The 15,778-nt window shown below is 45.0% G+C and overlaps 1 protein-coding gene across 1 annotated transcript in view; it reads left to right on the top strand.

Moving 5' to 3' along the window:
- The window catches only part of LOC311582464 (uncharacterized protein), a gene marked incomplete at its 5' end in the record, with an annotated part of 36,799 nt that overhangs the window by 7,060 nt on the left and 13,961 nt on the right, over positions 1–15,778 (top strand). Inside the window, one exon of the mRNA XM_084755633.1 lies at positions 11,968–12,004. Within this exon, the coding sequence (XP_084611759.1) occupies positions 11,968–12,004 (37 nt within the window). The remainder of the gene's footprint in view (positions 1–11,967; positions 12,005–15,778) is intronic.

Below are 15,778 nucleotides of genomic sequence, written 5' to 3'. Positions count from 1 at the left end.
GGTGCTGAAAAGACCAGCACTGTTCTCCACGCAGAAGGAAGCTCCCCCTGCCCCCACCTCTTTCTGTTGTTGTTATGAAATGGTTTAAGAAAGCAAGGGGGTGGGGGGGTGGGGGGTTTTTGAGCTGGGATCATCATATTGCACTTTTGGGCTGTCGTCACCAGCCAAACGGAGGGCAGATGAAGTGATCAAAGTTCTTCTGAGGGGACAGAGAAATATGGGGCAAAATGAATTTTCAGCAAGGGCCTGAAATTTTAAGTATGTTTTTCTCCCCGCCCAGCTCCATCAGAGTAAACCCAAACCTCAGCACTTCTTTGAAAATCTCGTAAAACTGTCAAAAGAGGGAAGTAAGCTTTGGTTATCTGAAGGGTCAGGTGTAGTGAGCCAGATAGGAGGGCTGTTAAGAGACCCTATGGCAGGATGACAGTCCTTTGTGTGTAGCACCTGTTGGAGGGTTTGGGGAGCACTGTTACAGCGGTCCTAACATTCTCCGTAAGAACTGCGGTACTCAAACAAGTATGCACTGACTATAAAAACCCCTCAAAGTGAAGAATGCCATAAATTGTGATGATAATTTTCCTAGAGTTTCAGATGTAAAGTAGAAAAAGACCAGGGAGTCTGGATACAGCTGCATGTGCCATCTGAGCTGTTTAGAACTGGTGGGTTCTAAAGAGAATTGGAAACAAAATCCAGCAGATGAACGGAAAGTCTGAAGATACGGAAAGAAGTTTTGTTTTTTTTAACCTTTAAGGAGTGATTAATTATTTAATGGTTAAAACTGACTTTATCCCTAAGAAAAGCTCCAATATGAATCAATAGTCAAAGCAAAGAAAGTGGCCTATAGTTTTTCAGGCATGTTTTAAAAATTCATGCGTACATATTCTTAAATACAGGAAAGTGTCTTATGTCACTTAGTTTAGATCACACCTCAAAAAATATTCAACAAATGTTCATGTGTAAATTATAAAATGGGCGGATGGCAGGTTTGAAAAAAATTAACGGAACAATATGGATTAGAACAGAAATGTTCATCGTAAACACTAAGCGTCCAACAGACAAAAGCAAAATAGTTCAAGCACTGGAGACACACACCAGTGGTGCGGTCACATTTCAGTCACCATTGCTTGAACTTGACACATCAGTCACCCCTGGAGATACTGCAACCACAGCTGCCAGGGCAGTTGTCAACTGTCCTTTTACTTATTGTCCTGAACAAACACTTTAACTTTGAAAAGTGTCTTCTCTGACACAATGTCTGTAATGGCTGAGAAACTAATTTAATATTCTTGCCGTCATAGTGAATGAAGCCCCAAAAGCCAACAAACCTGATTTTAGAGGTTGGAAGAATGTGTTTGCTACGGCCACTCTTGATTGCTGATGTGAATGTGTCTATGGGGACATTTCCAGAGAAGACCAATAAGGAAGGAGTACTGGTCCTGAATGTGGCTGACAGCATCCCACTGCCTGGAGGGGCTGATGGAAGAGAAGGAGAGAGCCAGCCAGCGCAGTGTCTCTCTCTGCTTCTTGGCTGCCATGATGTAAGAGGCTCTAGTTTTCTGTTCCTGCCCAGCAACAATGAGCAGAAAGCTCTGAAACCGGGAGCCCAGATAAATATCCTCCCTCAACTGTTCATCCAGCCAGCTTGGTGGTACCCACTTGCAATCCTGATAGTGACTACTATGGGAAATTGGTACCAGGAACGGAACCGTTGCTTTACCTGCCAATGTGCTTCCACATTTTTGGAACTGGTCTGTGGGAAGGATTTTTAAAAGCATGCACACGTGGGCTAACGAAGCCCAAGATGTCAGAAGGCCAGGATACTGACAGTAATGTGAGGAGGAGAGCTGTGCTCATGAGAATACGGACCCTACTTGCTAGTATTTGATTTTGGCCCAGAACACATGTAGATTGTGTGTATTCCTTAAGATTTTGCAGGAGGATGTGCTTAAAGGTCAGGGTCTAATTAATTTGGCAAAGAAAATAAAAGGCAACCAGAAATTTAGGATGGGCATTGGTCTGCCTAGCTTCCTTTTGACACTTTATAGTAAGAATCTGGAACAAACCAAAGAAGAATATGATTTTAAAAGCATGCAGTTTGGGCAGAAAAGAAGCAGATATCAAGTCAGAAGCATGTCACGCCTGATTGGAAAAGAGATTAGATTGACTTGGAAGTATCCACACTCTGGATACTGGGACAATAGGAAGGGCACCTCAAGGGTGTCTCAGGAATTGGCTGGGCCCCGTCCACTGCAAGCTCAAAGTTGCAAACATTTTACATCATTTTAAAGTATTTCCTTTCACAACAGAGCACCGTCTTTTAGCCACCAAGAGAAATGTTTTTCTATATTCATCCGTTCAGGAAATCAGAGTCACTGTGAGGTAGGGGTGGGTATCACGGTCTGAAGGAGACATACACAGGCATCAAAGTGACAAGGAGTGGGTGTGTGGTCGTGCTTGTTCTTGATAGGCTGACAGGATTGAGGAAATTCCTCAGAAATTAGTAAAATGTAGTTTTTGGTATGTTTGTGACTGACAGAGTTTCCAGACATAGATAACTCGTTAAGAGGGAAAGATTCACCCTGCATGTGGAATGTGGGTGTACCACCCTGTAATCTGGGAGCTCTGGTGGGATAAAGGGGAAAAATGAGAAAATCCTGATAGCATAGTCTTCTCTCTCTCTCTCTCTCTCTCTCTCTCTCTCTCTCTCTCTCTCTCTCTCTCTCTCTCTCTCTCTCTCCCTCCCTCCCTCCTTCCCTCTCTCTATCTTCCTCCCTCCCTCCCTCCCTCTCTCCCTCTCTCCCTCTCTCCCTCCCTCCCTCTCTCTCTCTCTCTCTCTCTCTCTCTCTCTCTCTCTCTCTCTCTCTCTCCTTCTCCTTCTTTCCCTCCCCCCTCTTTCTCCTTTCTCTCTCTCACTTTGCTTCTTGCCTACCATACTTCAAACTTTGCTTCCCATGCCCTGCCTGCTATGATGGAAAGACACCTCGAAAACATGATCCTAAAAAAACAAAACAAAACAAAAATCTTTCTCCTTTTTAAGTTTTCTCTTATGAATTTGATCATGGCAACAAAAACATTAGCATACCATTGATGGGCTAAGGGCACTGTAGTGTCAGATTATTTTCTGATGGTATTAAAAGTACACATGAATAAAATGAATGCTCAACTATCGATGAGTAGCTTCTTCAAAACAAGTTTTGTGGTACAGAATATAATGGATGTATTTTTCCACACTAGTGACTTATCTCATTTTCTGTCACCTCCTCAGGATGACATAAATGCAGAGAAATCAACACCTTGCAGTAAGGGAAAGGCTTCCATACTGTGGATTTCTGCTCCCTGTTCATGCAGGGTTTAAAGGATAAGATGTTTTGAAAGAAGGGATTTGGTAGCAGTTGGCTGGCCTGCATGCTCAGGGTGGCATTGCAGCATGCTCAGGGTGGCATTGCAGCATGCTCAGGGTGGCATTGCAGCATGCTCAGGGTGGCATTTCAGCATGCTCAGGTGTGGGTGTCCTTGCAAGCTGGTGGCTTCAGAGCCACTGCCTCCACCGAGCGTCTCTACTGACACTACTAGGTATGGACGGTGATGAAGCATTTGAAACTCTGACCTGTATTTTAAAGAATTTTTTTTATAATGCTGAAAATATTGTTTGTTTTCACAAGCAAAATCCATGGAGGAATGAGGAAATGAGCCATAAATTCATTTTTTTAAAAAAAGTATCAACGAGTGATACTGTTCTGTTTATTTTAGGTTTTAGCTATCATAGGCCAGCTGCCTGCTGTTTTCCAGTTAATTTGTCACTGTGCATGTTAATAAACAGACACAGACAATCCCGTAGGACTAGAGTTCAGCTCTTCAGGACCCCAAAGACAACAAATATGGGATAATAGGAAGAGGTTGGCCTGCCTGTGAAAAAGTCAGCCTTGTCTCAGCTGATGGAGGAAGGAACGAAAGCCATCAAGGCGAATCTAAATGGCTTTATTAGACCGCTAATTAAGAAATTCTCTGTACTTCTATCACATCCATATTGCCTCATCGCCTCTGATGGTTTACAATTAGATTTATTTCTTTGTAATACACAATTGACTTTGGCTCTTAAGCTTCCACTTTCCAAAACATATTGTGTCATCTTCTTATTCATTAAAAAAAAACTTTATATCATTTCATTTCTGCTTAAAGGAACTTTAGTTATTTTTAAAAGAAAATATCTAACTTCAATGGACATAAATTCTATTTGTTAAACATGTAACCAGAGCTGCTTGTCTGTATTTTTTTCCCCTCTGTTCCGCGCTAAGGAACATTAGCAACTGCCTGAAGAGAAGCCATGTACAGGGTTGGTAATGGAAACTCTGAGGAAGGAACCGAGTTTCAAGTGACAGCCCATTTGTCACCAGTGACATCGTGGAACAGGAAGAACCCCATTTTACACGAAAACCTCAAACTGTTGACATTGATGAGGGTTCCCTCGGAGGAGTCACCTGAGGACTGTGACAACTTAAAAGGACAAAGCGGGTTTTGGAAAGAAGCTGCTAGGAGGTTACCTTCTGGAAAGGGATTATTAGCAGATAGGAACCTTCATGTCCCAAAAGGGCGTGTACTAGAACACCTCCGACACTCACATTGCATAATTGGGGTCCCCAAAAGAGACATAGACTCTTCAGCTCCCTGAATACCAGGGATATATAGTACCATCACCACAGACAGCTATAACGATGGCTTAGAAGGAGGGAGGGGAAAGGGGGCGGATCTTCAAGTGTAAAGAAAAAAATGGGTCTTTGACACAGGTTTTCTGGGGACCATAAACTTATCCTGCAGTTTCAAGGGACAAGAGTAGCAAGGTGGTAACACAGCATACTTTCTTATTAACTCTGCCTCAGAGAGACAGCTGAGGAGGAGTGTGGCCTGAATTCTGGGAGAGAGGTCAGGAGATATAAGAAATCTCTACACAGATTTTGTTCTGAGAGGCTAAAGTATTTAATGGGACAGCAAATGACCCCTCTACAAATATCCTCATGCCAAGCTTTCTGGTCCTCTGTATTCCTCCCCATGGATGCTGCTGCTGCTGGTGATGGTGATGGTGATGGTGATGGTGATGGTAGTGGTGGTGGTGGTGGTGATGGTGATGGTGGTGGTGGTGATGATGATGATGATGATGAGGAGGAGGAGGAGGAGGAGGAGGAGAAGGAAGAGCAGGTTTTGCAACTGAATTGAACTGAGTGAGGTAGAGATGTCAACTTTGTCTCAGGAATGGGGTGTGTGTGTGTGTGTGTGTGTGTGTGTGTGTGTGTGTGTGTGTGGTGTGTTTAAGGTCTGCATAGGAGAGGCGTTTTAATAGGCACTTGTGTAGGGGAGGGTATTATTAGAATATAGACAGAGGTCCACAGTATTTAGGTCCAACAGTCTACAGGTCAGTGAAATGCCATTGGTAGGCTCAGCACAGCTAGCTAAAGCAACTTGCTGTTACATGTGGAATTTCTGGGGAATGAAAACTGCATCGTGTTGAAAGATCAGTTCTCAACTTGAGATGGAAAAATGAAAACAGCCCAAATAGTTAAAACAATTCTGTATAATAAAAGATCTTCCAAAGAAATCTCCATCACTGATATCAAGCTGTATTGTAGAGCAACAGTAGTTAATATGGCATGGTACTAGCATAGAAATAGACTGATTGATCAATGGAATAGAATTAAAGACCCAGAAATAAACCCACATACCTATGGACACTTGATTTTTGACAAAGAAGCCAAAGCCATACAATGGAAAAAACATAACATATCCAACAAATGGTGCTGGTCTACATGTAGAAAAATGCAAATAGAACATATTTGTCACCCTGCACAAAACTAAGTCCAAGTGGATTAAAGGCTTCAAATTAAAACCTGACACACTGAATATGTTAGAAGAAAAAGTGGGGAAGAGCCTTGAAACTCACTGGCACAGGAGACAACTTCCTGAACAGAACACTAATATCTCAGGCTCTAAGATCAACAATTAATAAATGGGAACTCATGAAACTGAAATGCTTCTGTAAGGCAAAAGACACTGTCAACAGAACAAAATGACAGCCTACAGACTGGAAAAAATCTTCACCAACCCTACATGTGACAAGGAGCTAGTATCCAAAATATATAAAGAGCTCAAGAAATTAAATATCACTAAACCAAATATCTCAAATAATAATGGAGTAGAGAGCTAAACAGAATTCTCAACAGAGGAATGTTGAACGGCTGATGAACACCTAAAGAAATGCTCAACATCTTTAGTCAAAATGACTCTGAGATTCCATCTTACACCCATCAGAATGGTTAAGATAAAAAACTCAAGTGACAGCACATGTTGGCAAGGATGCAGAGAAAGGGGAACACTTCTCCAATGCTGGTGGGAGCGCAAACTTGTACAACCACTTTGGAAATTAATCTGGCACTTTCTCAGAAATCTGGAATAGTGCTACCTCAAAACCCAGCTATACCCCTCTTGGGCATATACCCAAAAGGTGCTCCACCATACAAAAAGGACATTTGCTAAACTACATTCATAGCAGCCTTATTCATAATAGTCAGAATCTGGAAACGACCTAGATGTCCCTCAATCAAAGAATGGATAAAGAAACTGTGGTACATTTACACAGTGGAATACTACTCAGCTATTAAGAGCAAGGAAACCTTGAAATTTGTAGGCAAATGGTATTAGAGATGATCATCCTGAGTGAGGTAAACCAGACTAAGAAAGACATGCCTGATATATATTCACTTATAAATGGATATTAGTCCAACATAGATGTCCTCTGAGAGACTCCGCCCAGTTGGGGATCAAGACAGATACTTAGACTCAAAGTCAGACTCTTGGTTAAGAGGTGCAAATTGTATAGAAGAGATGGGAGATGGAAGGACGCGGTGCATGAGTCAGAAGCGCCACAAGGAGACCGTCAAGGCTGGAGGATCTGGACCCAGGGGAGCCTGCACAAACTGATTCACCAACTAAGGGCATTGCCAGCAGAGAACCTACACGCTCTGTTCATGTGTAGCCATAGCCGATGGACAGCTCATTCTCCACATGAAGAAGGGGAGAGGAGAGCAGGGACTGCCTCTGACATGAACTCTGGTACCCGAGATTTGATCACTGCCCCTTGGCGAGAGGTCCTGTGGGAACACAGAGGAAGGGGAAGCAGGCTATCCAGATAAGATCTGATAGGCTGTGGTCAGAAGGTGGGGGGAGGAGGGCCCCATTGGGCAGAGGTCTAGGGGAGGGGAATAGGGTGGAAGAGGGAGGGAAGGTGGGGACAGGAAGATAAGAATGAGGGGATTACAATCGAGATGTACTGTGACTAAATTATAATAAAAATATGTATAAAATATTTTAAAACTTAAAATAATAAAGAAAAACTTAAAGAAAAATTTATGTGAACCTGTTATTAGGTTTTCCATTAAAAACCTCAAGACAAAAAAAGAAAACCACACAGTGTTAGGCTGTGCAATGAGGCTCCTTCACCCCAGGCAGGATGACGTCTCCAGCAAGAGTTGAGTTGGTTGAGTGTGAAAGACAGGTAGGGTGGCAGGAGATGTCAGACAAAGCCAGCAGCTCTGTGCCTCTTTGACAATACACAGGTGATGTCCTGGAACTTCCTGGCAACCCGAGTGTGGGCAAACATCCCAGGGCGATCAATTCTTGATGTGCCTCATGTGGAGGTTACAGAGGCAGGAGGAGCTTGGCACCTTCTCCAGTATCCTCTTATATGCACAGGCTGCCGGGCTAGGAACATTTGGATCCACAAAGTTAATAGTGTTTGTGGGATCAAGCAGAACAGAAGCCTAAGACTGACAGATGCCGCGGAGACTGACAGATGTCATGGACTCACAGCTTAGTGGAGGCTCTGCCTCAGGGCCCGGGAAGGGGCTGCTGTCATGGTGAGTATTGGGTGGCTCAATTTCACAGTGTTTATTTCACTCTCTCCAAGGCACTGATTTCCATTTTAAACCCTATGACATTCCAAGAAAAGAGATTGCCAGGATGTTTGCTGAACCAAGGATGGAGAGTACAGGCTAGCAAACTCAATTTCTATGTTTATGGGCAGGGTATATATATATATATATATACACACACACACACATATACATACACACAAAGTAAGTTGAGTGTCTTCTGGAAATTCAGGGACATCAAGGCTGTTGTTGAGTACACTAACGAGGAAGTGTGTTTCTACAGGTGGGTTTGCAGTGAGTTTTAGGAAGAAAGCACATCAGCCCGAGGGCACAGAACTCAGGTGTTGATCTCAAGTCCATATGCATCTGACTAAGTCACCGCAGCCGGAAAGGTTTAGATCTCGTGAACTGTGTACACCAAACTGTGAAACTGCATTTATACTCCAAACCCTAAATATGCTGACAAGCATTTAAACAAGAATTATGAAACGAACTCTAAGACTGTAAGACAACTCTCCTGAGAACCAGGCTCTCTTTGATTTCCCTTTTGCCCTGTTTTATAAAGAAGCTGTTCTCTCAGGGCCTCCCAACATGATAAGCCGGGCCTGAGAGTAGCGCATATCAGCAAAGACGCAGACCTTCCGGAGGGTGTCTGCACGGTCTTTGCTAGGCCCTGTTTTCCTAAGGAAGACCCCATTTTCTATGGTAGGATTTGGCCCCCGAAAGCAGTTTCGAACGGTTGGCACAGACTAAGAATGGAAAGAGCATTTTAGTGCCCTCATGTCTCCAATTTAACTCCAAACAGTGAGTCGTGTACCCCCAGCACAGTTCAATGCTTTCGATGGCAGTGTGATGCAGAGTGGGGGCGGGGCTGGTGGGGATTCAACCTGCCAGAACCACACAGATTTATACCTCATAATAGCTACCAACGTGCTGCAGTAAAATTTTACGTTTCAGCTAAATTACTAATGACTTTCAGGCCCACGCCAGAAAGTTTAGAGTAGGCTTATAAAGGGAGAACTCTCTCTCTCTCTCTCTCTCTCTCTCTCTCTCTCTCTCTCTGTGTGTGTGTGTGTGTGTCTGTCTGTCTGTCTGTCTGTCTCTGTTTCTGTCTGTCTCTGTGGGTCTGTCTCTCTCTCTGTGTGTGTGTGTGTGTGTGTGTGTGTGTATGTGTGCCTCTTTGTCTCTGTGTGTGTGTGTCTCTCTCTGTGTCTCTGTCTCTGTCTCTGTGTGTCTCTGTCTTTCTGTCTGTCTCTCTCTCTCTCTCTCTCTCTCTCTCTCTCTCTCTGTGTGTGTGTGTGTGTGTATGTATGTGTGTCTGTCTTTGTCTCTGTGTGTGTGTGTCTCTCTCTGTGTCTCTGTCTCTGTCTCTGTGTGTCTCTGTCTTTCTCTCTGTCTCTGTCTCTCTCTTTCTGTGTGTGTATGTGTGTGTGTGTGTGTGTGTGTGTGTGTGTGTGTGTGTGTATCATTTAGGACTACAGAACACATGATCGCCCTTTTTTCCATAGTGATTAAATGTAATTAGGTCCTGAAACCCACCGTCCCCATCTCTTGTTGCTGGCTGTCTCTGCATACTGGCATGGCTTATCTGCCGGAGTAAAGGGTAGTTTATGTTGCTGCCTCCTGCCTCGGCTCCAGGGGTGGCCACATTTTTTTTTGACTTATTGGGCTTCTCAGTGATTTACAGATTAAGGCTCTGGCCTGTGCTGGAGCCAAGAGGACTGCTGTTCTCTCTCGCTGACACATTCTGTGCTTGGATCCAGTGGCTCTTTGCTTCCCCACTCGCTATAGTTCTCAGTCCCCATTTCCTCTTGGCACAGTGCAATTGGTTATTTTGTCAGTGTGCTGGCTTTGTCCCCTGCCTGGACCCCCTGCAGATCTGTGAAAATGACCCCAGCCAGGGAAGTAGGTGGTCAGGATGGATTCTCCGCGCTGCATAGCCCCACACCCACTGCAACCCCTTGGGTTTCTCAAGGCTTGCGGGGAAGCTTCAAAGCGGCAGGCCCCTCATCTCTGCCCTCATGTCTTCTACAACATGCTTAGGGGACATGAGAAGAGCGAGGTGTCCCTGTTGCTAATTATTTCCTACTAATACTTTCCTATCAGTAATAGGGGAGGCAGGACCTTTCAGCCTGTCTGTCTCTTACTGCAAGGACCCTGACAAGTACATGACATCAAGGCTTCCTTGAATACATGGTTCCTGTGTAGCTGACATTGACACCCACTGACTTCACGAATGTGCAAATATTGAAAATTAAAGTATAGCTAAAATTACTCTAGGATAAAAGCAAGATCAATTACAGTATGTGTCTAATTTGAAGTGGCATAAAACCAAGCCAGTGTTTCAAGGAATGGAATTATCCTGTGATTCTCAGACTTTATTACTTTTAAGTGAGGAATGGCCAACATATGCTATTTTAATTTTGCTTTCCCCATCCTTGTAAAATATAAATGCTCATATTGGTCTAATAGGATTTTTAAAAAAATCATCCACACTCATCAAGGTAATTTATATTTGTACTTATAGTGCAGGGTTTTTTTTTTTTTACTTTTATCCATTTAAAAAATCTATTTATTTATTCACTTTACATGCTGATTGCAGCCCCTGTCTGCCCCCCAAGCCCCTCTTCACATGCCCCTCTCCCCATTCTCCCCTTTCTTTCTCAGAGAAGGGGGATTCCCCATGCGTATTGACGTGCCCTGGCACATTAACTAGATGGAGGTCTAGCCTCATCCTCCCCCACTGAGGCCAGACAAGGCAGCCCTGTTAGGGGAACAGGATCCAAAGGGAGGCATCCGAGTCAGAGAGGACCTCCTGCTCCAGTTGTTGCGGGCAACCACAGTAAGACCCAGCTGTGTGTCCTCTACACATATGCAGGGGGCCTAGGGCCAGTCTGTGTATGCTCTTTGGTTGGTAGTTCAGTCTTTAACTATGAGCCAAGGTTAGTTGACTCTTCAGGTCTTCTCAGGGAGTCCTTAAGCCCTCTGGTTCCCTCAATCATTTCCTCAAGCTCTGTCTAGTGTTTGGCTGTGGGTTTCTGCATCTGGTTCCATCAGCTGCTGGGTGAAACCCCTCAGAGGAGTTACGCTAGGCTCCCATCTACAAGCACGGCAGAGTAAATATTAATAGTGTCAGGCATTACTTCTCTCCATGGGATGGGTCTCAAGTAGAGCCAGTCTTTTGTTGGCCATTCCCTCAGTCTTTGCTCCCTCTTTGATGATGCCCTTCTTGTGGGCAGGACAATTTTTAGGTAAAAGGTTTTGTGGGTGGGTTGGTGTCCTTGCCACTGCACTGAAAGTGCTGCCTGGCTACAGTAGGGGACCACTTCAGGGTCCCTAGCCTTGTTGCTAGTAGTCTCAGCTAGGATGACTCCTATAGACTTCCTGTCCCAGGTCTCTGGCAAGCTCCCCTCCCCCATTCCTTTCTCTCCCCTCCCCCCTACTCCTAGTCCCTACCTCCGCCCTTCTCCCCATCCCCCCTCCTACCCAGCCCCCTCTCACTTTTATCCATTTTGTTTAACTCATTGAAATTAAGGAAGCCTAACGTTATTCTTGTAAAAATCTTCATGCCATAGCCCTTTTCAGGTGTGTCTGATAGCCCAACTGTTTCTATACACTGATTTCTGCAAAAGTTTATGTTCTTAGCCTAAGACAGACGTGGAAGTGGGGCCGGAGACGGCTCAGCTGGAGAAGTCCTTGCTACACAAGCAGGCTGAATAACCGATCTTAGATCCCCTGAACCTCCTGGTGGACACAGGAGGATCCCTGCAGCTCGAATATGAGCCACTCTAGCTGAATTGGTGAGTCCCAGGAGCAGTGAGAGCCTATCTCAAAATAATAATAATTTTTTAAAAAAAAAGGTGATGTAGGCAGTTGAGGAATATATCTAAAATTAACCCTTGGCTTTCATACAAATGTACTTGTATGCAGATAGATCTGAAATTTGTTAAAACCTGAAATTTATGAATGTATTTCAATAATCATTATTTTGATTTTTTTTTGGTTATTGTCCTTTCTAAGAATAACATCCCTTATCTTCTCTTTCAAGGATTCCATCTGTTACACGTGAGGACCCTGAGACACAGGTAGGCAAATGTCCCCATTAGTCAGCTCATTCAAGTGAACACACCTATGGTTGATCCCAGACCCATCTGGCTTGGTTCAGTACCTTTTCTCTTCACAATGGTTGCCTATAATCACATCACATGTACACATGCTGAGCGAGCCCAGTGAGTCATGGGTGCAGAGGAGGACTCCATCTTAACTATGACTTAATGTGATAGGAAGCAAAGAAAAGAACGGAAGTCGAACCCCGCTAATTCATTCCCAGGCTGATGTGAAAGCTCGTTATAGTCAGCCTCTGTGGACAACCTCTTTTCTCTGACTTTTCCTTCTCTCTCTGGGCTCTGAGGTCAGCAGGCAGCGGGAGCGCTGTAGCGTCTAGCCTCTAGCACCCTGTCTGGCAGGCATTCTCTGTGTCTGCCCTGATGCAATGGAACCTGGGCTCAAGTCAAGGCTTTTGGTGGGGAGACCTCACTGAGCCTGTGGTTCTGCACCCGAAGTTTACTCAGCTGGTTTAGCTTTGGCAGAGGGAGAAAGAGAAAGAGCAAGAGCTCTGAGCCCTTCCTCCCAACCACCATCTCGGCACTCTGGATTTCTTTTGAAACATCCACAGGATTGGCCCAGGAACTACAACTGAGAGGTTTCAGTGAGTCCAGATGTCCTTCAACAACGCTCAAAAAAAAAAAAATTCTAGCTTAAGGCGCTAATGGCTACAAGGGTGTTTAATTCTGTGTCTGGCACCGTAGTAACACTACCTCTCTAAAGATGACGTCTCTGAAAGGAAGCCAGGCATAATTCGGTCTTTTCTTTCTTTTAAATGTTCTCTTCTTTTTTCTTTCTTTTCTCTTTGCTTCTTCTCTCTTTTCCTCTCTTCATTATTCTTTATTCCTGGTCCAGCTCTCCTCCTGTTTGTCTGTGCTGTGGTTTACAAATGGGGAGTGGCCAGGAGCTGCCTGCCTTCCATGAACAAGGCCTTTGGCGCTACTGCATGAGGGCTCTAGCCTCTGCAGCCTGGCCTGTGGTCTGAGTCTCTTGTCCTCGCTGTTTCCCATAAAATAAAAGCAGGCTTCCCCAACCTTAACAAACCCAAACCCTTCAGATTATATGTTGAGTTCCTATATCTGCCATGTGAAATGACCACAAATGTGAGAGTTTCAAACAACAGAAAGTTGGGGTGGGGACAGAGCTCAGTTGGGGAACTGTTTGTTAACAAGCATGAGGCCTGAGCTCTCTCACCGGATCTGAACGCCTGTGAAACAGCCAAGTGGGTGCTCCATGCTTATCAGGGAAGTGGAGGCGGAGCCAGAGACAGGCAGAGCCTAGGGCTTTCCCCAGTCAGCCCACTATGCAGGGTAGTTTTAGGTCAACGTGACAGAAGCTAGAGTCATCAGAGAGGAGAGAGCCTCACTTGAGAAAAGGCCTCCATAAGATTCAGCTGTAGGGCGTTTTCTTAATTGGTTATTGATAGGAAGGCCCAGCCCACTGTGGGTTCTATAAGAAAGCAGGCAGAGCAAGCCATGGGAAGCAAGCCAGTAAGCAGCACCCCTCCATGGCCTCAGCATCAGCTTCTGTCTCCAGGTCCTGTTTGAGTTCCTGTTCCGACTTCCTTTGGTGATGAACAGTGATGTGAGAGCATAAGCCAAAAGGAGCCTTTCCCTCCTCAGGTTGCTGTGGTCATGGTGTTTCATCACAGCAAATAGAAACCCCTAACAAAATCATTTGGGAAGTCCTAGGCTTCCTGAGAGGCCATGACTTCATTTAAATAAATAAACTAATTTTAAACAGGTGAGCAGAGCCTATGGAGTGACACCCAAGGCTTTTTTCTGGCATGCAATGAATCACATGCATGCTCATATGCATGCACACATGCACAGGAGGCAGAGAGGGATGGGGAGGGGAAGAGGGGGAAGGGGGAGAGGAGAGGGATGGGGAGAGGAGAGGGGGAGAGGGATGGAGAGAGAGAGAGAGAGAGAGACAGAGACAGAGACAGAGACAGAGACAGAGACAGAGACAGAGACAGACAGAGACAGAGACAGAGACAGAGACAGAGACAGAGAGACGGGCGTGCAGGGGGCAGGGGGTGGAGGCACAGAACCCAGAAGTTTATTTTCTTAGAATTCTGGAAGCCTTCCTTCAAAGGTTGGAGAGGAGGAGGATCTTTTTTCTTGCTCCCTCCACTTCCTAGTTCGTGGAGTTCTCCGGGCTGTACCATTGCTATATCGCTGTTCTGATTATTGCCTTTCTTGTCACAGGCCCCTGTTCCTGTGTGTCTCTGTCTGTTTTTCTTCCCTTCAGTGAAACTTATTTGTCATTGGATTTAGGGTCTGACCTGCTCCAGTGCGAGCCTGTGACCCTTAATCACATCTGTAATGACCCCCTTTTTCAAATTGCATTGTCTTTATAGGTTTTGTGGGCTGGAATGTGGGCATATCATCCAGGCATTGACTGCACAGCCTATTAGAGGGTTAAGAAGAAATGTTCCCTATTCACTAACATCCAGCAGGGCCTGCAATAGCTATCGTTCTCATAGCTATGACAAGATATGTGACAAAAAACAACCAAAGAGGACAAGGACTTATTTTGGCTCCTGGCCTCAGAGGGCCCATGGTTGCATGGCCACTGTGTAGCCTTCATGTCGCCTAGGAACCAGGGGCACATCTGGCCTTCTCCTTTTTCTGTCTGGGCCCCAGAGCATCAGATGATGCCACCGCATTGGAGGGAGAGGTCCTCTCCCCTCAGATCACACTCTCTGGAATTTTTCCCAAAGGCAGAGGTGTGTAGCCCCAACCTCCCAGGCAATCCTGAATCCAATCAAATTGACAAAGAAAAAGTATTTAGTCAGTGAGGTGGGGTGTAGATGATGGAGCATGGTGAGGGTCTCTGGTGATTTGCTGGAGACATTCTCCTGAGGGATCACAAACCTCAAGCAGTATGAGCTCATAGTGCTGAAGATGGAAGCTCAGAGACGGCTGCATGAGCCAGCAGACTCAGGGGTATGCTCTCTGCTCCACGATGCTCCAAAGCAGGAGATTCTTCACGCTCCCAAAAAGTATTGTCAGCCTCCGATCCTTGGGGCTTCATGGAACTTCTTTTCCTGAGCAGATGTCACTGGACAGAATTTTATATCAGAGGCTGGCAATACTTTTCAGAGTTCTTTAAAATGTTCTCTCTTCCCCCCAGGACTGTGGCGAGTTGTTAAATTGGTCAGTTTCCAAGGAGAACTCTTGAACTTGAAAACGCTGGTGATCAAACGCCGGTTGCTCTTTATACACAGTCAGGATGTGCTTAGCAAAAACTGATATGGAGTAGAGTCTTCCTGAGGGACTTAGCTCCAGAGCTCATGCAGTTGCCTTTTGATGTCTTCACAGCTCATCTGCCCAAAGAAGCTTTCCCTAGCAACACCATCCAAAGAAGATTTCCCTAGCAACCCTATCCAAAGGATGAGCAAGCCATTTTCTTTAGGATGCTTAGCCAGAACTTGAATCCAGGTTTCTTCCTCCTGCCCTCCCTCCCTCCCTCCCTCCCTCCCTCCCTCCCTTCCTCCTTCCCTCTCTTCCTCCCTCCCTCCCATTCTCCTGCCCTCTCTCTAGCATTTCCTTCCTTCTTTTCTTTTTTCCTATTTTTTATTCTTCTTATAATCCGTCCCTTCCATAAGAATGTGACTCCCATGATGACAAGGGCGAGTGTTATCTGTTTGCTCACCAATTTCCCCAAGCTCTTTGTAAATGTGTCTCCTGCTTCCTTTTAGATAAAGACTAATGGGATAATAAACAAGTAAGCACCTGGGTGAATTACTC

Source organism: Acomys minous (genome assembly GCF_964271855.1).
Source record: "Acomys minous genome assembly, chromosome: 14".
NCBI lineage: Eukaryota > Metazoa > Chordata > Mammalia > Rodentia > Muridae > Acomys > Acomys minous.
This window is presented reverse-complemented; position numbering and strand designations above follow the sequence as displayed.